Source organism: Aquarana catesbeiana, linkage group LG03, assembly GCF_042186555.1.
Source record: "Aquarana catesbeiana isolate 2022-GZ linkage group LG03, ASM4218655v1, whole genome shotgun sequence".
Classification (NCBI taxonomy): Eukaryota; Metazoa; Chordata; class Amphibia; order Anura; family Ranidae; genus Aquarana; species Aquarana catesbeiana.
This window is the reverse complement of record NC_133326.1, coordinates 733,676,134-733,702,695: the sequence shown is the minus strand read 5'-3', so window position 1 is coordinate 733,702,695 and position 26,562 is coordinate 733,676,134. Positions and strand designations below refer to the sequence as shown.

General features: G+C 42.5%; 1 protein-coding gene across 2 annotated transcripts in view; it reads left to right on the top strand.

The window, feature by feature from the left end:
* Positions 1 to 26,562, top strand: part of LOC141133843 (NACHT, LRR and PYD domains-containing protein 3-like) — a 185,916-nt gene that overhangs the window by 47,209 nt on the left and 112,145 nt on the right. For both annotated transcript variants that reach the window (XM_073623418.1, XM_073623419.1), the window contains exons 2-6: positions 503 to 570; positions 8,249 to 8,566; positions 15,677 to 15,715; positions 16,501 to 18,253; positions 20,924 to 21,067. In XM_073623418.1, coding sequence (XP_073479519.1) covers positions 534 to 570; positions 8,249 to 8,566; positions 15,677 to 15,715; positions 16,501 to 18,253; positions 20,924 to 21,067 — 2,291 coding nt within the window. In that variant the 5' untranslated portion in view covers positions 503 to 533. The remainder of the gene's footprint in view (positions 1 to 502; positions 571 to 8,248; positions 8,567 to 15,676; positions 15,716 to 16,500; positions 18,254 to 20,923; positions 21,068 to 26,562) is intronic.

The following is a 26,562-nucleotide window of genomic DNA, read 5'->3' as shown; positions in this document are numbered from 1 at the left end:
GTTGTTTGTGTTTTAACCTGTTTTTATGATCAACAAATATCGACCTTCCTGAAGAATCCTCTTGGAAGCATCTAATTAGGGAATAGAGGTTTCTGCTGACCACACACGCCTTCTATTTTGGGTCTTCTCCTTTTTATCACCTGACCTCTCTGTGGACATCTTACTGGCTGGTACTTTGGTGCTGATTAGTACCAGTCTTGGCTATGAATGGAACAGATTTGTGGAAGTGACATCTAGAAATACGAGTCTGTATAAATTGTGGCCCTATACAGGGTAGGATTTCTTTGTGACCCCGATATACCAACTATATGAATGCTGGGTAGAAGGTTCTGATTGACCCTCATATTTATGGGTTGTAAATGACAGAAATCCGTCCAATTCTAATACTTTCTAATTGGACAACCAGTCAGCCAATTGTTATCCACAGAAGGGAACACATCCTCCTTATTGGTTCCGTTCATTGCACTACACATGAGTTTATTATTGTTTGTGCTCCTTCCAGGTGATGTCATCTCGGGTCATCTGCTGATGTCATGGCGACCTCTTCCTCCTCATCCTCCTCCTCACAAGGTATGAATGCTGGTCCTGACAATCCTTTCCAATGTTTTCCTTCATCTCACATCTCCAGAGTTTGGAATTAGATGACAGGACATCTTCTGTCTCCGTAGTCTGGACATTTCCTGTAGACATCTGGTCAGTACACCCATTCGAAGAGTTCAGAAGCTTTAATCAATTCCACCATCACATTCCCTGTCTTCAGATTTTATTTATCATTGATGGAAATGATCTTCTGAGGTGGTCCAGTGATCCATAATGACTGGAGGACCCCAAATTTTATGGCTATTTGTATAGTGTAGTACTTCCCAAAGCAAATCCTGTATGCGATCAGCGGTCCTCAGACATGAGCTCTTGGTTCCTGGACTCCATGAGGAGAGCATCTCCTCAGCTGCTGTGGAGGAGGATCGTGGCCTACCAAGGGGCAAACCGTTTGCAACTCCAGCCCAGAGGAACAGATTGTCCATGCTAGAGAAGGACGCCCTGCAGCATTTCAGAGACTGAAAAATGACTGCGGCTCACCTGCATCCAAGAGAGACAATCGATTGCATGTCTGAGGACCACTGATTGCATACAGGATTTGCTTTGGGAAGTTGCTGAATAATTTCCTGGATACGCTGACTGGTGATGTGCTGAGCGGAGGACCAGTTTGGATTCCCTGATCTGGTGGAGCGGCTGCAGAGGCCCAATAGGCTACAGACGGACTACTGGTAGAACCATAAAGGGAGATCACCCACGGTTATCCATATATGCTTATCACCCCTTCAGGGGTAACTGGAGCTGGTGAGTGGGGACCCATAAGAGGGAGCACATGAGTCACCTGATGTGTTGAGCACAAGAGTCACTTGATCGTTTGAACACTTGACCATTTTGGAGGTTCACTAACTTCATATTAACACTGTTTTTGGAACTTTTTTCACTTGGACTTTTTTTGTTGATACACATATTAATTTTTTTGATGAATTTTTGATGAATTTGGGAACTCTTTATGATTCATTACACTATTATTATTTTTTATATATTTTGTATGCACATAATTAATTTTTTAGCACTTAACTAATTTTGCTCACTTAGTATTTCTATGTCATGATTGATTCGGTTTGGCTGCACTTTAACCACTTGAGCCCCGGACCATTATGCTGCCTAAGGACCAGAGGTCTTTTTCCAATTTGGCACTGCGTCGCTTTAACTGCTAATTGCGCGGTCATGCAATGCTGTACCCAAATGAAATTTGCGTCCTTTTCTTCCCACAAATAGAGCTTTCTTTTGATGGTATTTGATCACCTCTGCCGTTTTTATTTTTTGCGCTATAAACGGAAAAAGACCGAAAATTTTGAAAAAAAATGATATTTTCTACTTTTTGTTATAAAAAAAATCCAATAAACTAAATTTTAGTCATACATTTAGGCCAAAATGTATTCGGCCACATGACTTTGGTAAAAAAAATGTCAATAAGCGTATATTTATTGGTTTACGCAAAAGTTATAGCGTCTACAAACTAGGGTACATTTTCTGTAATTTACACAGCTTTTAGTTTATGACTGCCTATGTCATTTCTTGAGGTGCTAAAATGGCAGGACAGTACAAAACCCCCCCAAGTGACCCCATTTTGGAAAGTAGACACCCCAAGGAAATTGCTGAGAGGCGTGTTGAGCCCATTGAATATTTATTTTTTTTGTCCCAAGTGATTGAATAATGACAAAAAAAAAAAAAAAATATTTACAAAAAGTTGTCACTAAATGATATATTGCTCACACAGGCCATGGGCCTTTGTGGAATTGCACCCCAAAATACATTCAGCTGCTTCTCCTGAGTATGGGGATACCACATGTGTGGGACTTTTTGGGAGCCTAGCCGCGTACGGGGCCCCGAAAACCAAGCACCGCCTTCAGGATTTCTAAGGGTGTAAATTTTTGATTTTACTCCTCACTACCTATCACAGTTTCGGAGGCCATGGAATGCCCAGGTGGCACAAAACCCCCCAAAATGACCCCATTTTGGAAAGTAGACACCCCAAGCTATTTGCTGAGAGGCATATTGAGTCCATGGAATATTTTATATTTTGACACAAGTTGTGGGAAAGTGACACTTTTTTTTTTTTTTTTTTTGCATAAAGTTGTCACTAAATGATATATTGCTCACACAGGCCATGGGCATATGTGGAATTGCACCCCAAAATACATTTAGCTGCTTCTCCTGAGTACGGGGATACCACATGTGTGGGACTTTTTGGGAGCCTAGCCGCGTACGGGGCCCCAAAATCCAATCACCGCCTTCAGGATTTCTAAGGGTGAAAATTTTTGATTTCACTCTTCACTGCCTATCACAGTTTCGGAGGCCATGGAATGCCCAGGTGGCACAAACCCCCCCCCAAATGACCCCATTTTGGAAAGTAGACACCCCAAGCTATTTGCTGAGAGGCATGGTGAGTATTTTGCAGCTCTCATTTGTTTTTGAAAATGAAGAAAGACAAGAAAAAACACTTTTTTTTTTTCTTTTTTCAATTTTCAAAACTTTGTGACAAAAAGTGAGGCCTGCAAAATACTCACTATAGCTCTCAGCAAATATCTTGGGGTGTCTACTTTCCAAAATGGGGTCATTTGGGGGGGTTTTGTGCCACCTGGGCTTTCCATGGCCTCCGAAACTGTGATAGGCAGTGAAGAGTGAAATCAAAAATTCACGCCCTTAGAAAGCCTGAAGGCGGTGCTTGGTTTTCGGGGTCCCGTACGTGGCTAGGCTCCCAAAAAGTCTCACACATGTGGTATCCCCGTACTCAGGAGAAGCAGCAGAATGTATTTTGGGGTGTAATTTCACATATTTCCATGGCATGTTTGAGCAATATATCATTTAGTGACAACTTTGTGCAAAAAAAAAAAAAAAAAAAAAAATGTGTCTCTTTCCCGCAACTTGTGTCGCAATATAAAATATTCCATGGACTCGACATGCCTCTCAGCAAATAGCTTGGGGTGTCTACTTTCCAAAATGGGGTCATTTGGGGGGGTTTTGAACTGTCCTGGCATTTTATGCACAACATTTAGAAGCTTATGTCACACATCACCCACTCTTCTAACCACTTGAAGACAAAGCCCTTTCTGACACTTATTGTTTACATGAAAAAGTTATTTTTTTTTTGCAAAAAAATTACTTTGAACCCCCAAACATTATATATTTTTTTAAAGCAAATGCCCTACAGATTAAAATGGTGGGTGTTTCATTTTTTTTTTTTCGCACAGTATTTGCGCAGCGATTTTTCAAACGCATTTTTTGGGGAAAAAACACACTTTTTTACATTTTAATGCACTAAAACACACTATATTGCCCAAATCTTTGATGAAATAAAAAAGATGATCTTAGGCCGAGTACATGGATACCAAACATGACATGCTTTAAAATTGCGCACAAACGTGCAGTGGCAACAAAATAAATACATTTTTAAAAGCATTTAAAAGCCTTTACAGGTTACCACTTTAGATCTACAGAGAAGGTCTACTGCAAAAATTACTGCCCTCGATCTGACCTTCGCGGTGATACCTCACATGCATGGTGCAATTGCTGTTTACGTTTGACGACAGACCGCCGATTGCGTTCGCCTTAGCGCGAGAGCAGGGGGCGACAGGGGTGCTTTTTTTTTTTTTTTTTTTTTCTTTATTATTTTTCTGCTTTTTTTATCTTATTTTTAAACTGTTCCTTTCATATTTTTTTTTTTTAATCATTTTTATTGTTATCTCGGGGAATGTAAATATCCCCTATGATAGCAATAGGTAGTGACAGGTACTCTTTTTTGAAAAAATTGGGGTCTATTAGACCCTAGATCTCTCCTCTGCCCTCAAAGCATCTGACCACACCAAGATCGGTGTGATAAAATGCTTCCCCAATTTCCCAATGGCGCTATTTACATCCAGCGAAATCTAAGTCATAAAATGCTCGTAGCTTCCGGTTTCTTAGGCCATAGAGATGTTTGGAGCCACTCTGGTCTCTGATCAGCTCTATGGTCAGCTGGCTGAATCACCGGCTGCATTCTCAGGTTCCCTGTTGAGACAGGAGAGCCAGAGAAAAACACGGAAGACGGTGGGGGGCATTCCTTCCCACGGCTTGTAAAAGCAGTCTAGAGGCTAATTAGCCACTAGGATTGCTTTTACATGAAAGCCGACCGCTGGCTGAAAAGAATGATACCAAGATGATACCTAAATCTGCAGGCATCATTCTGGTATAACCACTCAAAGTCGTGAATGGTGTACCTGAAGACAAAAAAATGGTTAACAATAAAGCACAGTAAACGGTAAAGTATAAAAAATTGCATACCTGAAAAACAAACATGATAAAACATAATAACAATAAAACATTGAAGAATAGAATACAGTAAAAAAGAGCAGAACAATAGAGAGAGAATAGAGAGAGAGAGAACAATAAAACGACAACTATTTTTTTTTATTTTATATATATATTTTTTTTTTTGACACTTTTTTTGTAACTAACTTTTATAACTGTAACCGGTTCCAGGTTCGGGTCTCACAAAATACGATGGCATCTTGGGAGACCCTGAGAAAGTGTGCCTAGTCTGTGCAATGCTGTACCCTACGCTAATACTCAACTAGTGAATGGTAGCGTTCAAAACATTCACCAATGCAAAGACCAGGATTGTCAGGACAGGAGGGACAATAATAGCGGGTGTCACGCCTATATCCGCGCTTGCTGCAGACACAACATCTTTTTTGGGGGGGTTCGTTGGGTAGGGGTACTCGGGAGGACATAAAAATGCCGCTCATGCAGCCGACTGCATTTGGTTGGGGACGTGAATGGGGGAAGTACAGGCGCTGCAGAAGTGGTGGGTTCCCAATTAGGATTGGCGAATGCAGCAGGAAGGGCACTATGGGCACGACGGGCCTGTGTTTGTCTTTTTGGTGGCAGCGGGTCACTACTTGTGCTTGCCACCTCACCAGCTTGAACTGCACTTATGGGACTCGCCACGTCACCAAGTGTTACTGCAGTGCTGGTTTGACTACGACCGGGGTGTACTAGGCCGCTGGTGCTTGCCAGTTCACCAAAACGCTACCAAAAAAACTGTTAGCGATCGCAGGGATCAGGCCTGACTCTGCGAACGCTGCAGTTATGCGTTTAGTGTTTTGTAAGTGTCAGTGATCGATCGATACTGCACTTGGGTGGGCTGGGCTGGGCCGGGCGGAGGGCAAAACGCAGGTGCTAGCAGGTATCTGGGCTGATCCTGCTAACACTGCGTTTTTGGGAACCCTAAACTGCTGGGGACGCTAGTATAGATCTGATCGGATCAGATATTGATCCGTACAGATACTATACCACTAAGGGAGGTGTATGCTGCGTGCGTGGGTGTTAGCGGTACTGGCGCTAACCTGACGCTGCCTGGGGCTGGTGCTTGCCAGTTCACCAAAACGCTACCAAAAAAACTGTTAGCGATCGCAGGGATCAGGCCTGACTCTGCGAACGCTGCAGTTATGCGTTTAGTGTTTTGTAAGGGACAGTGATCGATCGATACTGCACTTGGGTGGGCCGGGCCGGGCGGAGGGGCAAAACGCAGGTGCTAGCAGGTATCTGGGCTGATCCCGCTAACACTGCGTTTTTGGGAACCCTAAACTGCTGGGAACGCTAGTATAGATCTGATCGGATCAGATATTGATCCGATCAGATACTATACCACTAAGGGAGGTGTACGGTGCGTGCGTGGGTGTTAGCGCTACTGGCGCTAACCTGACGCTGCCTGGTGCTTGCTTGCCAGTTCACCAAAATGCTACCAAAAAAACTGTTAGCGATCGCAGGGATCAGGCCTGACTCTGCGAACGCTGCAGTTATGCGTTTAGTGTTTTGTAAGTGACAGCGATCGATCGATACTGCACTTGGGTGGGCCGGGCGGAGGGGCAAAACGCAGGTGCTAGCGGGTATCTGGGCTGATCCCGCTAACACTGCGTTTTTGGGAACCCTAAACTGCTGGGGACGCTAGTATAGATCTGATCGGATCAGATATTGATGCGATCAGATACTATACCACTAAGGGAGGTGTATGCTGCGTGCGTGGGTGTTAGCGGTACTGGCGCTAATCTGACGCTGCCTGGGGCGACGCATATCACCGCCGGGCGATCAGGGGGCTAAACCTTTATTAGGTAATAAACGGCGGGTGCCCTGACACTATAAAAAATAAACGAACTAACCAGCGTCAACCGTAACGTTTATACGGTGATCAGTGGTGAAAGGGTTAACTAGGGGGCAATCAAGGGGTTAAAACATTTATTCGGTAGTATATGGGGGTCCCTGACGCTATAAAACGCTGACGGCGAACCTAAATATTTACCTCACTAACTAGCATCACCAGCGACACTAATACAGCGATCAGAAAAATGATCGCTTAGTGACACTGGTGACAGGGGGTGATCAAGGGGTTAAAACTTTATTAGGGGGGGTTAGGGGGGTATCCTAGACCTAAAGGGGGGTAATACTAACTGTCCCAACACTGTAACTGTCACAAACTGACACTATGCAGTAATCAGAAAAAAAAAAAAAACCTGCTGGTGTCAGTTTGTGACAGGGGGGGGTGATTGGGGGGGGATCGGGGGGCGATCGGGGGGGTGATCGGGGTGTTTTGTGTGCCTGGCATGTTCTACTGTGTGTGTAGTGTGTTGTGCACTTACATTGATGTCTTCTCCCCTCGGCGCTGGAACGGAATACCGAGCCGAGGGGAGATGACATCATTTCCTTTGCTGCTGTTTAGCATACAGCAGCAAAGGAATGTTCCCATTGGCCGGCGGCGATCGCGAGGGGGGGCCACGAACGGATGGCCTCCCCCTCATCTCGGATCGCCGGGGAACAGAACGGGACCGCCTCGGGCACCGGGGGGGGGTCCGATCGGACCCCCCACCCGCGGAAGGCAAATCACGTACATGTACGTGATTTTGCCTGCCCGTGCCGCTTTGCCGACGTAAATCGGCGTTAGGCGGTCCTTAAGTGGTTAATTTGTATATCATATGTTGTTATTATGATTGCATTATCACTATTTGATTATCTGAGCACTGTTATGTGTAATGGTGCATATTCTTTGTAATATCAGGGAGAAGTTTTTCCCCCAAGTATAGGAAGCGCCATCTACCCCACTTTATTTACTCAAATCGGATTTCTTAGTTCACACTGATCAGACACATCATTATACAGGGGGAAAGGTAAGTCCTTAAATGTTTCCCCTTGTGTCATTTGTACAGTCATCACTAATAATCCCCTGTAATTTGTCTAATAGGTTTACTTCCAATGATCATCATCTCATAATACATTATTTTCTTGAAGTACCTCAATCAGTAAGATATGGGATTATGACCACTAGATGGAGCTGATGATCATAAGGAAATAAACATATTATACACATTAAAGGGATGATTCACAAAGGTGATGTTTTAAAAAAAATAGCCCCCCTAGGTGTTTGCCCGAAATATTAATCCATTTGAGAGGTAACTTACCACTATGGAGGCAATCATATGAGATTACCACAGGGAATCCAATCCCTCCATAGGATAATGTACATATAGACATATTGGGGGATCATTTCCTTTCCCTTCTATATGCGCTTTATAGCATTGCTGGCTGCAGACTTATAGACTTACAGACTTATCTGCTGTCATGTGTCAGAAATAATCCAACCAGGATGAATGCTTATGGTTGCTGATTTTCCTCTCTGCAGGGTCGGCTCCTGGTATCCTGGGAAAGAGGAAACAAACCCCAGAGGATCTAACCCTCGGGGATCTTATCCTATATTCTCTGGAGGATCTGAAAGGATGTGACTTCAAGAGATTTAGGAACAAATTGTCTGATTTCTGCTGTGGAGATAAACGTCCCATCCCCCGAGGAAGACTAGAAAATGCAGACTGGATCACCACCAAGGATCTCCTGATAGACACATATGGAGAAGAAGGGGCTCTGGATGTCACCATTCATGTCTTTACACAGATCGATCTGATGGGACCCGCAAATGACCTCCAGGAGAGGAGAGCACAAAATGGTGAGTTCCTGTCTATAATGACCATTTCCTACCAATTCCTGATCCATATCTGTGTGAGGAAGAACTAGGAATGTCACCCAGGGAAAGCCAATGACCAATCAGGAGCTTCCAACTGGACAAACCCCTTCCCACTGACAGTACCCACTTATGGGGCCCCAAGAAAAGGGGTCTTTATTCTGGGGGCCACATATCTGCGTACCTCTCTTTGTGCTGAGAGAGCGCTGCACAGAGACTAGGATCTCACCAAGAGGCCCGGGGATCATACTAATGATCGGGACTCCCGGTTCCCTGTCACATGATTGCTGTGGTAACCTCTGATTGCCAGTCATAGTAATGAGTCACTGTGCAGCTCAACCCTGTGATATCTTTCTTTTCTAAACGGAGAGAAAGATACATTGTATACATACAGGATCCATTATATAATACACTGTATACATACAGGATATATTATATAATACATTGTATACATACAGGGTACATTATATAATACATTGTATACATACAGGATATATTATATAATACATTGTATACATACAGGATATATTATATAATACATTGTATACATACAGGATATATTATATAATACATTGTATACATACAGAATATATTACATAATACATTGTATACATACAGGATCCATTATATAATACATTGTATACATACAGGATGCATTATTTAATACATTGTATACATACAGAATATATTATATAATACATTGTATACATACAGGATCCATTATATAATACATTGTATACATACAGAATATATTATATAATACATTGTATACCTACAGGATCCATTATATAATACATTGTATACATACAGGATATATTACATAATACATTGTATACATACAGGATCCATTATATAATACATTGTATACATACAGAATATATTATATAATACATTGTATACCTACAGGATCCATTATATAATATATTGTATACATACAGGATATATTATATAATACATTGTATACATACAGGATCCATTATATAATAAATTGTATACATACAGGATATATTATATAATACATTGTATACATACAGGATACATTATATCATACATTGTATACATACAGGATCCATTATGTAATACATTGCAGAAGTAATTTGAGACATTTATTGGAGGACATGGCATCACATCCAATGGTATTTTGAACAGAAACAAAAATAGGGGAAAAAGAGGAAAAAGGGGACTTTAAAGGCTGCCACTAGGATCCCAAATAGGAAAGAAAAATGGTCTCATAGTATATTAAAAATAGATAATGTATTTGAATCACATAAAAACACATGATACAAAGAAAAAAACATGAACATATCCAAAAGGTACACTGTCTCATGAACCAGAAAAAGTTGTGGAGCTGTGATAAAGAAATGGATGGCCAATGGATTGTTTACAAGGTAGTCCTAGAAGATCCTTTCTGACTAGAGGCCATATATGCAAAATTAAAATTTCAGCGTCAATGGATCAATACGTATTTCACCTTTAGCTTCTTCAGGAGTTCCTATTGGTACTAAGAGATGTATTGTAATCGCTATTAAGTTCATGTATAAATATCATACTAAATTACTATTTGTTATTCAAAAAATATTTTAGAGACCAATATTCAAAAAGTGAGTGCCCTCTTTATCGGTGTATAACATGCACAGGTGTATAACACACATCCCAATTTTAGGAGGGAAGTTTATAGAAAAAAAAACTTTAAAACATTTTAAATAAAGAACTTTGAAGCAAAATTAGGGTCACAGCTCATCAATGTACCCTGTCAGTGCCCATCTGCAGCTATTAAATTGACCATCAATGCACCCTGCTCAGTGCCCATCTGCAGCCATTAAATTGCCCAACAATGCAGCCTGTTTAGTTTCCATCTGCAGCCTATAAATTGACCAACAATGCAGCTTGTTCAGTGCCCATCTGCAGCCTATAAATTGACCAACAATGCAGTCTGTTCAGTGCCCATCTGCAGCCTATAAATTGACCAACAATGCTGCCTGTTCAGTGCCCATATGCAGCCTCAGCTTTACCATCATTGCGGCCTTGCCAGTGTTGGATTATCCCTGCTGTCTCTGAGGGAAGAGGAGCAAACGCTGCTGAATTACACAGAGCCGCAATCTCCTGTGTATCCGGCTCTCCGTCACTCATAGCCACGCCTCCTGGCCCTGCTCATATGATAGACAGAACAGTGGCGCAATGCGGGGCCAGGAGGCGTGGCTGTGAGCGCCGGGTAAACAGGAGATCCCTCAGAGACAGCAGGGATCGGTGTATAACACGTGCCCACAATTTTCCCTGATTTTAAGGGGAAAAAAGTGTGTGTTATATGCCGATAAATACGGTATATTGCATTATTAACATTTTGTATATCATATAAAGATGCAATATGCATATATGCATAGTATTCTTAAACTTAAAGGGGTTGTAAAGGTAATTTTTTTTTTTTAAAATAACAAACATATTATACTTACCTTCACTGTGCAGCTCGTTCTGCACAGAGTGGCCCCGAACCTGGTCTTCTGGGGTCCCTCGGCGGCTGTTTCAGCTCCTCCCCGCAAGCATTAACCACCTTAATGCGAGCTCCCTCGCACGGTGGTGAGTGCTTGCGGGCGCGCTCCCGTGATACAGCCGGCGGCTATAGCCGCTCGCTGTATCACTCGGCCCCGCCCTCCGGCGCGCCGCGTCATCGGATGTGATTGACAGCAGCGGGAGCCAATGGCTGCGCTGCTTTCAATCCATCCACTGCAGCCAATCAGCGACCAGGCTGAGCTGCAATGGAGATGACGAGAACGAGCAGCGAAGATTCGAGGCGTCAGGTAAGTAAAACGGGGGGGCTGGGGGTGGCGGTATTGTCAAAAGTTTTTTCACCTTAATGCATAGAATGCATTAAGGTGAAAAAATTTTTACCTTTACAACCCCTTTAACAAAAAAGAGTTCATAGTAGAGGGAAAAAGAAAGACACGTGGATTTGCTGATATTCTTTGGATACTGACCCAAATCCTTAAAATACATACCATGACAAAAAAAGAAAGAGTATCTATCAAACACAGAGGGCCCAATCCATATAGCAAGGCACCATAAAAAAAAAAACCTCTAATGCCGCATACACACAATCGGACATTCCGACAACAAAATCCTGGATTTATTTCCGATGGATGTTGGCTCAAAGTTGTCTTGCATACACACGATCACACAAATGTTGTCGTAAGTTCTGAACGTCAAGAACGCGGTGACGTTCAAGATGTAGGATGAGCCGAGAAAAATGAGGTTCAATAGCCAGTGTGGCTCTTATGCTTGATTCCGAGCATGCGTGTACTTTTGTGCGTCGGAATTGTGTACACACGCTTGGAATTTCCAACAACAAGTTTTGTTGTTGGAAAATTTGAGAACCTGCTCCCAAACATTTGTTGTCGGAAATTCCCACAGCAAATGTCTGATGGAGCCTACACACGGCCGAAATTTCCGACAACAAGCTCACATCAAACATTTGTTGTCGGAAATTCCGACCGTGTGTACAGGGCATAAAGTAGTAAAAACAGCCTATGTTGGGGAGCCTCAATCCGATTTAATGGCAGCCTCCTAAATAAATTGAGAGTGGAAATAGAAATAAGTATAGAAAATATAAGAGAGATATATATAAATACCAGCAGTGTTCATGATGAATTCACTTTGCTGCTAGTGTTATTTACAGAGATTGTATCTATATTACTGTATATAGAATGTTTATTTAAATAGTATTCTCTATTATTGTTATTGTTATTTAATCATTCCTATTCCATTTAAATTATCCTTTTATTTAGGGATTCAAAATAGTGAGAGCAAACGGCTTCAGCAACCTATATTTTAATTACAGATTAAATAGAATATTAATTTTAATTTCAAGTTATATTAAATTTGTTCAAATTAATTTAAATTTTATCAGAATACATAATGAAATCAATCAATTGAGATTTACTTAGAAATGTTACATTAGATTAAACAGAATCCATTTTATCAAATGAAATTAAATAAAATAAAATTAGATTCGATTAAATTGAATTGCAACAGGTCCAGTCCACTTTGAATCAAAATCTCATAATTGGATTGAGAAATATGAGCAGAGGGTAATAGAGACTTACTTGTGGAACTTTTATAAACTGAGTGTTTCCACTGGGTGATTGTCGGTAGTGATCAAGCAGTCCAGAAGTTAGCAGAGACCAGAGACTCTTTACCCAGATCGGAGTTGTGGTGTGTCAGACTAACACGCTGCAACAACGATCGTGTACAGTACTTTTGCATGGTACTGTACATACAGGATCCTGCATATAATACATTGCATACATACAGGATCCATTATATAATGCATTGTATACATACAGGATATATTATATACTACATTGTATACATACAGGATACATTATATAATACATTGTATACATACAGGATATAATATATAATGCATTGTATACATACAGAATATAATATATAATACATTGTATACATACAGGATATATTATATAATACATTGTATACATACAGGATATATTATATAATACATTGTATACATACAGGATACATTATATAATACATTGTATACATACAGGATACATTATATAATACATTGTATATATACAGGATATATTATATAATACATTGTATACATACAGGATATAATATATAATGCATTGTATACATACAGAATATATTATATAATACATTGTATACATACAGGATATATTATATAATACATTGTATACATACAGGATATATTATATAATACATTGTATACATACATGATACATTATATAATACATTGTATACATACAGGATACATTATATAATACATTGTATACATACATGATACATTATATAATACATTGTATACATACAGGATACATTATATCATATATTGTGTTCTTTCTAATAAAGAAAAAATAGCTAGATGAAGGTTTGCTCCGGGTCAGTGCCAGATTTCGGTTTAGGGTCAAAGGTCAGAGGTCATATTAGAGGTCAGGTTTAGTATATTTTGGGTAGGTTTCTTTTTAAAAAAAAAAACATTTTCTAAATTAGTATCAGTGTCAGTTTTTTTTAGGTAGGATAAAACAAGCGAAATGTGTGCAATGTTATTTAGGCCGTACTACGGGTACAAACCACAACTAACAGTGTTACCAGTGTGCCAGTGTTACCAAAATAATCTCAATTTGTCCTGAAATGAATACGGTATAATGCACCTGGATACACAATGTAGTTGTGATGATATGTACAGATTTACTAACACAGGTCAAAGTTGCAAAATTGTGTTCAGGCATTAACATTTGTTTTCCCCTCAGTCACTAAGGGGTTAAACAATCTTTACTGAGGGAGTTTACGGAATAAAATAAATTTGGGTATAAAATTGTGGATGAAGGAGAAGGCTACAGAGTTCAGGGAACAATGTAAAAGGGAAGCAGAGTAACACTTCTCCAGGATGCCGGCAGTCAGTCACCATAACACTATGACATCACTCAGCATGCCGAGCAGAGCAATACAATCACAGCCACTTGTCTATTATACAGAACCTCCATATTTTTAGCTGTATTCCTAGGAGACCCTCATGATTGTTGCTCTGGGTTCTGAACCTTGTGCCCCATGCATCCACCTGAACCTTCATCAGAATGAGGAGTCAAGGCTCCAGATTCTAGGTGTGTGCCTGTAAACCTGCATAGAGATTTGGGGGCTTTTCTGGTCCCCCCACCATGGTCACATGTCACTGCAATGTGCTGAGATGTTACCGGGCAGACAAAGACACTCCCCATCACCTGGAGGAGGAGAGAATCCAATCTACAGAGGGTTGGTGGGATGATGGTGTTTGGGAGGATCTGCTACACTAATAACTCTCTTACATAGTTACATAGCAGGTGAGGTTGAAAAAAGACACAAGTCTATCAAGTCCAACCTATGTGTGTGATTATATGTCAGTATTACATTGTGTATCCCTGTATGTTGTGGTCGTTCAGGTGCTTATCTAATCGTTTTTTGAAACTGTTGATGCTCCCCACTGAGATCACTGCCTGTGGAAGGGAATTCCACATCCTTGCCACTCTTACAGTAAAGAACCCTCTACGTAGTTTAAGGTTAAACCTCTTTTCCTCTAATTTTAATAAGTGGCCGCGTGTCTTGTTAAACTCCCTTCCTCAAAAACATTTTATCCCTATTGTGGGGTCACCAGTACAGTATTTGTATATTGAAATCATATCCCCTCTCAAGCGTCTCTTCTCCAGAGAGAATAAGTTCAGTGCTCGCAACCTTTCCTCATAACTAATATCCCCCAGACCCTTTATTAGCATTGTTGCTCTTCTTTGTACTCGCTCCATTTTCAGTACATCCTTCCTGAGGACTGGTGCCCAGAACTGGACAGCATACTCCAGGTGCGGCCGGACCAGAGTCTTGTAGAGCGGGAGAATTATTGTTTTATCTCTGGAGTTGATCCTCTTTTTAATGCATGCCAATATTCTGTTTGCTTTGTTAGCAGCAGCTTGGCATTGCATGCCATTGCTGAGCCTATCATCTACTAGGACCCCCAGGTCCTTTTCCATCCTAGATCCCCCCAGAGGTTCTCCCCCCAGTCTATAGATTGCATTCATATTTTTGCCACCCAAATGCATTATTTTACATTTTTCTACATTAAACCTCATTTGCCATGTAGTTGCCCACCCCATTAATTTGTTCAGGTCTTTTTGCAAGGTTTCCACATCCTGCGGAGAAGTTATTGCCCTGCTTATCTTAGTATCACCCGCAAATACAGAGATTGAACTGTTTACCCCATCCTCCAGGTCGTTTATGAACAAAATAAAATGGATTGGTCCCAGCACAGAACCCTAGGGAACTCCGCTACCCACCTCTGACCATTCTGAGTACTCCCCATTTATCACCACCCTCTGAACTCGACCTTGTAGCCAGTTTTCAATCCATGTGCTCACCCTATGGTCCATGCCAACGACCTTATTTTGTATGGTAAATGTTTATGGGGAACTGTGTCAAATGCTTTTGCATAATCCTGAGATACCACATCCACAGGCCTTCCTTTATCTCTTAGTTACTATTTTATACATTTCAGAGGTTTGTCAGGACTAATCACTTCCCTAATCTTATTTCCAGTCAAACTGAAGAAGACGACACATGGCAACAGATTATCAGGTCAGTAGGACATCCACGTCTGATATGAACTCTCTTCTGGATGAACATTTTGTTTTTTTGTAGTTTGGATTAGTGGTGGAACCACCAGGGTTGCAAAAGTTGCCCTGGCATTCCGCCACTGTAGGGGGGGCAAGATGGCAGGAAGGGGGCCAACTGAAGAACATGAGCTCAGTTCACACTGCTGTGACCCCAAGGTTGTGCAACTTGCTTGCAATTTATTTGTGACTTGTTTGTGATTTTGTGATTTAACATTGTGGTCCATGGCACTCAAATTACATCAAAGTCAAAGAAAAGTATTGCAGGAACCTTTTTCTTTGTTGCTGTAACATGAGTCACATTTACTAGGACAACACCCATTGAAATGAATGTGTTTTGACTTGTCATGTGACTTTGTGTTGCAAGTCAAATGATAAGTCGCAGCAGTCTGAACCAGGGCTTATAAAGGGCGCCACGACAGGAATAAGTGTAAAGGGCCCCTGCCTCAGAGTGAAGAGCCCCAGTCTTGGAGTTAAGGGCCCTGGGACCATAGGAAAGGGCCACAGCAGTCACGGGGACCCTTCATGGCTTCTTGCACCAGGGCCCTGAAGGTTGTAGTTACTCCTCTGATCTGGATGATGTGTCCATAGTTTGGATGCTTCCACAGTCCTCCTGTATTTCATGGGATATCTTCTTTTAGGGTTCCATTCTTTGGGTTTATGGTTAGAATACAATATTCCCAACTCTGTCTTATAAATACTGTTTCATGTGTGTATGAGGAATAAAATATTCTCCTTTCTCTCATAAAGACATCAGAGAGGAACACAGAGAGTCAGAGAAAGAGAGGTTCCAGAGGATTAAAGAATATAATTCCTGTATGGGGGAGGCTGTTTATCTACAGGAAATATTCACCAAGTTATTGATGATAAATGGACCCCAGAAAAAAGAAGAAAAAGAACAAGAAATAAGGAGTTCAAGGAGAAGACCTCTACAAATCATGGAGAAAAGATCCCCAACCACAATCCAGGCCCTCTTTCACCCTGATAAACATGGGTTCATCCCTAAGATTGTTGTATTAGAAGGAGCTGCTGGGATTGGAAAAACAATGACCTCCAAGAAGATCATGCTGGACTGGGCCTCTGGGGATCTCTACAATGACAAGTTTGATTTTGTGTTTTATCTGAGCTGTAGAGAAATCAACACCATCCCTGAAAACATAAGTCTTGTGGGACTTTTATCCAGAGCCTGCAGACTGAGTTCAGATGACCTGGTGTCTATTCTGGAGGATCCTGGAAGTCAGAGAAAACTTCTCACCATAGTTGATGGGTTTGATGAACTGAGGTGGACTCTGGAGGAGAAATCTGAGGGTTGTCTTGACATTTCTATGGAAAACCACAAAGAAATAATTCTCCAAAGCTTGCTCAGGAGACAGGTTCTCCCACAATCTTCTTTAATCATCACCACAAGGTCACTGGCCATGGAGAAACTTAACACATTCATCGATGATTCTCGCAATGTGGAAATCCAGGGATTTACAAGGGACGATCGAGAGGAATATGTTCATAATTTCTTTGGAAATAAAGATGATGCAGACAAGGTTCTCAGTACAATAAAAGAGAATGATGTTGTTTTCACCATGTGTGCCATCCCCATCACATGCTGGATTGTCTGCACTGTAATGAAACAAGAAATTAGAAAAGATTTGGCTTTAAGTTGGTGTCATACGATGACTTCAATTTACCTTCGCTTCCTGGAGATTTTACTAACCCATCACAGCAATAAGGAGCAGTCTGTACACAGAAAACAAACCTGTCTGAAGAAGCTGTGTGCTCTGGCCAATCAGGGAGTTCTGAACCAACAAATCTTATTTGAGAAGAAAGATCTAAAAAGACATGGACTTTCTCTGTCTGAGGTGGAGTCTGTATTTCTGAATGAGAACATCTTTCATTGGGACGTCCGCAACCAGACCTGCTACAGCTTCATCCACCTGAGTGTACAGGAGTTCCTTGCTGCTCTCTATTATGGGATGGATGATGGGTCGGGGTCTATGGAAGGTACTTTCCTCCCAGAGATCTGTAAAGGGAAATCACTCTATGACTTCAGTTCAGATTACTCACATTTAGCATTATCTGTACAATTCCTGTTTGGTCTCGTAAATGAAAATCAGGTGAAGACATTCTCAGAGAGCACAGGAATCACCATCTCACTCCGAGCCAAACCTGCAATGAGAAAATGGGCCATGAAGGACAACAGATCTGCAATGAGAAAATGGACCATAGTGGACATCAATGAGACTTTCCCTACTCAGATCATCTTCTGTTTGTATGAGACTCAGGATGAGGACTTCATTAGGAGTGTCTTGTCTGGTTATACAAGTTTGAAGCTGAAGGGCTCAGATACTGATCACTTGTGGATGAACAGGAATTATTCCAAGCAGCTGATCTATTGCTTGAAGTCTTTGAAGAGAGAAAGTTTTCAGTCTTTACATTTTGTAGAACTCACTGTGGGTCCAGAGTGCCAGAAACTTCTATCTCCATTCCTACACAGGAGTCAGGAGGTCAGGTGAGTGTGAGGATATCCTAACTGAATTCAGAGAATGGGCAGGAACCTGCATACAGTATAACGGTGATTATCAGACATGTTCTCCATCTACCACACTTGTTAGAAGTCCTGGGAACTCACACTTTCCTCAGCCCTAAGCCCTGGTTCACACTACAGCAATTTTCCAGCGACATTCTGGTGACATGTAAAGTCGCAGTTCAGGTGAAAACACAAAGATTTTATTGGGTGTTGCCTTAATTGCTGCGTTTTGAGTAACTGCAACAAAAGAAAATACTTCCTGCACTACTTTTGGGTGATTCTTGTGCTGCACGACTCCCATAGACTTCAATGTAAAATCACCAGAAAGTCGCACATTTGTCTGAATCTTTAAGACTTTGCTGCGACTTCTGAGGCTTCTTTACCCCTCACCTCTCCTCCCTGGTCATCCTTGCTGCCTAAAATCTTCCTCCCAACACATCCCCGTCACACCTGAGTGTAGCGGAAACGCACATTCCCACTTCCATTATTTGTGTATTTTTCATGTGTAAGCACACATTGTGTATAGGGAGCCCATTCACTGGAATGTTCTGCCCTACATGCAACAAACACCCCAAAGTAGATCAAGAATCTTCTCAGTCATGGAGCGTCATGCATCTTGGCAGCAAAACATGCGTCTGATAACTGTGATTGGGGTGTCATTAACAATTAGCCGACATTCATATCTGCGTGTTTCTGAATACAAGGCGACCCACACAGAAAATGTGCGCTTTTTCGTACGTCTAAAAAATTCACAGCAATGCACGCCACACATGCGCAGATGTAAATGAATGGTAATGCAAAAGCAATGCTCCTTGCTGTGCGTTTTTGAAACATACAGCAAAGCGCATGTATTCTTGCGGTCTGCCATGTATTCAAAAATGTGCACTAGAAAATGAATAATAACACAAGTGTGATGCACATTGTCGCACATTTATGAAACGCACAGCAAAGCATGCATTTTCTTGCAGGTTGCTGTGCAGTTGGAAATGTACAGATGTGAATGAATGGTAACATATTTACAACTTCCCGCAACCCGCAAGAAAACGCATGCTTTGCTGCATGTTTTGTGTGGCAATGCGCACCACACTTACATTACCATTCATTTGAATTTTCATATTTTTGAACGCACGACAACCCATAAGAAAACGCATGCTTTGGTGTGCATTTTGAAAATGTGCGGCAACATAAGTTGCACTTGCGATACCATTCGTTGGCGTCTGAACGTTTCTGAACACACGACAACCTGCAGGAAAACACATGCTTTGCCACACATTTTGGAAATATGCATCGTGCTCGCCTTGCCATTTTTGCAGTACAAGCGTGATGCGCGGTCGCAGCGCATTTCTGAAACGTGCGGCAAAGCACACAATTTCTGTGCGGTTGATGTGTATTCAGAGTCATGCATATGTAAATGCAGCATGATTGTTAATAACGCCCCAATCACAGTTAGCAGACGCATGTTTCGTTATGTGACAAAACACGCTATAAACACGGATCCAGTCACATAGGAATGCTTCTCAGTAAAGTCACTTTGAAGTCACACCTGGTCACCGGGAAGTTGTAGAGCAAAGTCAAGCTGGAAGTCGCTGCGACTTTCATGTTGTGCTGTGTGAACCAGAGCTAAATGGTGGTTCCCACATATCACCTTCCACCAATCACATCATTTACATCGTATTAACCCTTTCCCTGCCCCCAATTATACCATTTATCACACAGAACATTTGGAGGGAAAGCTTTGTGTTCAGAGATGTGGGGGAGGGAAATAATGCCAGGGGTGTGACATCATCATCCCAACATTGGAGGGGCCAATTGTCTGCAGAAGTGGGTGGAGATGGGAATGTCTGGACTGCATTTTATATCTGGAACCAAAGTGGTGTTCCAGGATTTTCCAGAAGCTGAATGGAGACCCCTGTGTAGGAAGGCCGGAGACCCCGTATACATATCAAGGGCCTCCGTTAAGTTTTGTCTGGAGTATGACTTTAAAGTGGAGTTCCACCCACTTTTACAACTCTTCAGCATCCCTCACTAAACTCTGCACTGTAAACGAATTGGATATTTTTTTATTTTTTTTCTCAGCACCTACTGTATATCTGCTGTATTCATTTTTCACTTCCTCCTCCCTGGCCGTGGCCCATCGCATCATTTCCTGTTTGCAATGCCTTCTGGGAAGGGGCGGCAACTTCCTCTGACACTGCCGTTGCTATGGAAACCTGACCTGAAACCTATTACACTACTTGTGCTGCACTGAGCATGTGCGAGATCTGCAAGGATGAGATCCAGGAAGAAATACAGTCTGGCTTCAGATGCCCACACTTAAGATGGCCACGGCCTGCTGTAAGTTTACAAAATAACAAACTACTGCTATAAACTAACAAAACAGACCTTAGTTTACAGACTAACTTTACTAGAATACATTAAGCTTGTGTATTATAGGGATATTTTTATTTAAAAAGTATAATTTATGCCGGAACACCACTTTAAAGACCACTCATAGCCACCAATGAGAAGTCCTCATCAGGTCCAGTATGAGACTGTAGAGCCAGAGGAAAGGCAGCCATGTGGAAGGGAAATGTTGGGTGTTACATTTGTTATTCTTGGTGTCAGAGGTCATACATTCTTGGTGGTAATTATTATCTCATTATTGGCTTTTAGATTTCTGTATTGTACTATTTCCAGTAAACATTGTCTGGGAGAGGACAAAGAAGAAGAAGAAGATTCCTCCTCTTCAGGATATAAAAGGAAGTCTGATACTCTTTTCTTTCTGATAAACCCGGAGAGTAAAATTCAGGAATTATGGTAAGAGAAATGTGTGATCTGCAGTGATGGGAAAATGTGACGTCTTGTGATTGTTCCCGTCTCTCAGTGTTTCCTTCTATCTCTGGGTGTCCTCCATCCTCACTGATGTAGAATCTTCCATCACCTGTCCTCTTCTCATGTCTTCTCCTCTCTCTGAAGGAATCTTTCTCTTTGTAATCTCATCCATGGGATTTGGGGTTCCCCTTATAGTAGAACAGTGACCAGGCTATGTACATATGGAATGACCATCCATATTCCTAACAAGCAGGAAATAGGATGGAATAGACCCCCTTAGGACTCGCTCACACGTCTGATGAATATGTAGAAGGAAGCAATGCTCAGTAACACTTCTATGACATTTATGATGTGTCTTCATTGTGTTTATGAAGCTCTGAAAACACTAGAAGAATAATGGAGAAATGTCCGGGGGAGGGGTTGCTCTTCTAGTGGGAGGAGCCTAAAGGGGAAGTGATGTAGAGGAAATGATCTCCTCCGATATGTGGATTTCCAATCTATTACAATAATTATATAAAATGAGAACCAGCCACCATGTCATCGCTCTCCTGCCCCCTGGAGGACAGATTTCCCGTTCTGAGGATAATACCCGCTTGGTGACTTGTTACCAGATCTGTTTTCATTTCAATATTTCTTTATTGGTTTTCAACATATTGTCAATACAGAGGAAAAGCATAAAGGACATTTAAGACATTCAGATTTGGTTAGCTTCATAGGTAATGTTATAGGTACAGAATTAGATGTTCAGCGTTCGTGTCACAAGAGACCATTGCTGGTCTGCAAAATCCAGAAGTAAGGGAAAAAGGAAAAATCACCGCTCTAGAAGGTCAATCAGGAACCTTTCCTCCAGACTGGAAGCCTCAGGTGCCGGCAATGCTAGTAGCGATAAATGTGAGAAATGTCCTGGACAGCCGCACTCAACATGAATAGACCAGCAATGGTGATAAATGTGAGAAAAGTCCTGGACAGCCACACTCAAAATGATAATCGCCTTTATTGATAAAAACAACAAAAATACATGCCACAGCAAGAAGTACAGGAAATCTGATGCATTTCACACTATAGTTAGTGCTTAATCATAGCTAGCATTAGCTATGATTAAGCACTAACTATAGTGTGAAACGAGTCAGATTTCCTGTACTTCTTGCTGTGGCATGTATTTTTGCTGTTTTTATCAATAAAGGCGATTATCATTTTGATTGTGGCTGTCCAGGACTTTTCTCACATTTATCACCATTGCTGGTCTATTCATGTTGTCTATACAAATCCACAATAAGTCCTAGTACCAACAACCAGGACTCAGCTATGTTTAGTAAAGGGAAGAAAAAATATGAAGGTAAAGAAAAACTTAACTGAGTAACCAAGTGTAATACAGTCAATACAGTGTAATACAGTCAAAGTATTTGACTTTATTGTAATTCTTGATAGAAAAATCATATTTGATTCCTAGATGTTGTTTTTTACCATTCTACCCACCTCTTCCACAGCTAGTTAGCTTTTTGGTGTCTATTTTGTGCTGAGGCGAACATTATCTCATACACAGCGTGAGTGTTGGTTGTCATTATAACTTCTTGGATTGATGGGACTAACTGATCTCTCCAATTACTCACCAACACTGGTCTTGCACTTAAAAGAATGTGGACAGCTAGGTTTCTGGTATCTGACGGTAATGATTCTATATCTAGTGACAAAAGTGCGAGGCCTGGTGACAGAGGTTTTTTTATGCTCAAAACTTGTGTAAGTAAACAAAATACCCCCGTCCAGAAGGTGGCGATAGCAGGATAGGACCAAAGTATGTGGTATAGTGTACCCACTGCTCCGCAGTTCCTCCAGAATGTATGAGGAGTATGTGGAGAGAATTTAGCAATCCTGTAGGGTGTTAGATACCACCTGAGCAAAATTTTTTTGTGTTAGTTCCCATAGGTTTTGGTCACTGCGTATGTGATATGGAGTGCCTTTTGCCACTCTTCAGAGGAATAATTAGTGCCTAGGTCTTTTTCCCATGCTTGTATGTGGGAGGTTTTGATAAATATATCTTTATTATTAAGCAGTAGGGATGAGCCAAACACCCCCCGGTTCGGTTCGCACCAGAACCTGTGAACGGACCGAAAGTTCGCACGAACGTTAGAACCCCATTGACGTCTATGGGACTCGAATGTTCGAAATCAAAAGTGCTCATTTTAAAGGCTAATTTGCATGGTATTGTCCTAAAAAGGGTTTGGGGACCCGGGTCCTATCCCAGGGGACATGTATCAATGTAAAAAAAACTTTTAAAAACGTCCGTTTTTTCGGGAGCAGTGATTTTAATGATGCTTAAAGTAAAAAAAAAAAAGTGAAATATTCCTTTAAATATCGTACCTGAGGGGTGTCTATAGTATGCCTGTAAAGTGACGCGTGTTTCCCGTGTTTAGAACAGTCCCTGCACCAAATGTCATTTTTAAAGGAAAAAATCTCATTTAAAACTGCTTGCGGGTTTAATGTAATGTCGGGTCATGGCAATATGGATGAAAATCAGTGAGACAAACGGCATGGGTACCCCCCAGTCCATTACCAGGCCCTTTGGGTCTTGTATGGATATTAAGGGGAACCCCGCACCCAAATTAAAATAAGGAAAGGCCCTATATACTCTGAACAGCAGTATACAGGCGGTGCAAACAAGACAGGGACTGTAGGTTTGTTGTTAAGTAGAATCTGTTTGTAATTTTGAACGGGTACATTTTTAACGTGTTTAGCTCCAGCCAAAAAATCTTTTTTAAGCTTTTTGGAAAACATAGGGAAGGGTTATCACCCCTGTGACATTTGTTTTGCTGTCTTTCCTCCTCTTCAGAAGATTTCACCTCACTTTTTGTCCCAATGAAAAATGTTTTTTGAAAATTTGGGTTTTTTTGTGGAACAAGGATTGGAAAGCATCAGTGGAAAGGAGAATTTTTTTTCCCATATTAACTCTTACAGGAGAGAATTTCCCTTCCTAGGGGTAGATTTCATCTCACTTCCTGTTGTCTCCTTCCGTTTGCAAGTAGGAGTCGTTTGTAAGTTAGATGTTTGAAAGTAGGGTCCTGCCCTATATACTCAGCAGAAATTTGGGCCTTAGGTGTTGCTGTGGCCACAACACTGTAAGCCCTCACAGGGCCCTGCTGTGAAATATTAGATCAAGAATTGTAATTACATGCCCCTGTTGAACAGGAGCTGAAAAATTAGGCCTTAGGCACTGGTGCTGGTGCCACAACACTGCAACCCCTTACAGACACTCTAGTTGGAACGCAGGAACGAGCCCTGCTGCAAAGTATTGCATCAAAAATTGTAATTACACGCCCCTGTTAGACAGGGGCAGAAAAATTGGGCCTTAGGCACTGGTGCTGGTGCCACAACACTGCAATCACTCACAAACACTCTAGTTGGAACGCAGGAACGAGCCCTGCTGCAAAGTATTGCATCAAAAATTGTAATTACACGCCCCTGTTAGACAGGAGCAGAAAAATTGGGCCTTGGGCACTGGTGCTGGTGCCACAACACTGCAACCCCTCACAGACACTCTAGTTGGAATGCAGGAACGAGCCCTGCTGCAAAGTATTACATCAAAAATTGTAATTACACACCCCTGTTAAACAGGGGCTGAAAAATTGTGCCTTAGGCACTGGTGGTGGCGCCCAGAGCCAAAAATGTTCTTACAAGCTATCAGCGTGATGATTGAGGAGGAAGAGGATAATTACTCAGGGATAGTCACTCAGCATCAGCATAGGCAGTCTTTGAAGGGATCTGAGATTTCAAAAAAAATTATTCGGTTACATCAGCATCAGGTGCTTGGTAGCTGGTGGTGATCCAAGACTGATTCATTTTTATGAAGGTCAGTCGATCGACCGAGTCGGTGGACAGACGCACCCTGTGATCGGTTACCACGCCTCCAGCAGCACTGAATGTGCGTTCCGAAAGAACGCTGGATGCAGGACAGGCCAGTAGCTCAATTGCATACTGTGCAAGCTCTGGCCAGTGATCCATCCTCAAGACCCAGTAACCCAGAGGATTTTCGGTGGGAAAGGTGTCCAAGTCTGATCTTGCCCCTAGGTATTCCTGCACCATGTAAAACAGACGCTGGCGATGGTTGCTGGAACCGATCATACCTTGGGGCCAAAAAATTGTCTGAACGCATCGGTCAGACGGCCACCTTCTCCACCGCTCCTTCTTTGACTGACCGAAGCCTCAGCAACACGTTGTCCAGAAACAGGAGTTTGTAACCTCCCAGTCTCTGGGAACGCGTTGCACAGACCTTTCTGCAAGGCCTCCCGAAGATGTTTCATCCTCTGCTCCCTCTGCGATGGCAAGATAAGGTCCGCAACCTTACCCTTGTAACGTGGATCAAGGAGGGTTGCCAGCCAGTATTGGTCCTTCTCCTTGATACCACGAATACGAGGATCCTTACGCAGGCTTTGCAGGATCAGGGAGGCCATGCAGCGTAGGTTTGCTGAGGCATTCGGTCCGGAGTCCTCTGGGTCACTAAGGACGACATGGTCCGCAGCCACCTCCTCCCAGCCACGTACAAGTCCATGGGTTTCTTGGGACTGATCCCTTAAAGACTGCTGCTGATGCTGAGTGCCAGGCTCCACCTCCATACTGACACAATCTTCCTCCTCCTCCTCCTCCTCGTCCTCTTCCTGTGTGATCGGCGGGCACGCAGGAACACTGTCTGGATAAAGGGGGCCTTGAGAGCTAAGGAATTCCTCCTCTTCCTGCCTCTGTTCTGCCTCAAGTGCCCTGTCCATTATTCCACGCAGCGTGTGCTCCAACAGGTGGACAAGGGGGACAGTGTCACTGATGCATGCACTGTCACTGCTCACCATCCTCGTGGCCTCCTCAAATGGTGACAGGACAGTGCATGCATCCCTGATCATGGCCCACTGGCGTGGGGAAAAAAAAACAAGCTCCCCTGACCCTGTCCTGATGCCATAGTCGCACAGGTACTCATTGATGGCCCTCTGCTGCGTGTGCAGCCGCTGCAGCATGGCCAACGCTGAGTTCCACCTGGTGGGCATGTCACAGATTAGGCGGTTCTTGGGCAGGTTAAACTCCTTTTGGAGGTCCGTCAGCCGAGCACTGGCATTATATGACCGGCGGAAATGCACACAGACTTTCCTGGCCTGCCTCAGGACATCCTGTAAGCCCGGGTACCTGCCCAAGAACCGCTGCACCACCAAGTTAAGGACGTGAGCCAAACAGGGCACATGGGTCATTTGTCCCTGTCGGAGGGCAGAGAGGAGGTTGGTGCCATTGTCGCAAACCACCATTCCTGCCTTAAGTTGGCGTGGCGTCAACCACCTCTGAACCTGCCCCTGCAGAGCTGACAGAACCTCTGCCCCAGTGTGGCTCCTGTCCCCCAAGCATACCAGCTCAAGCACCGCATGGCATCTTTTGGCCTGCGTACTTGCGTAGCCCCTTGAACGACTACGGAGCACCGCTGGTTCCGAGGAAGAGGCCATGGAGGAAGA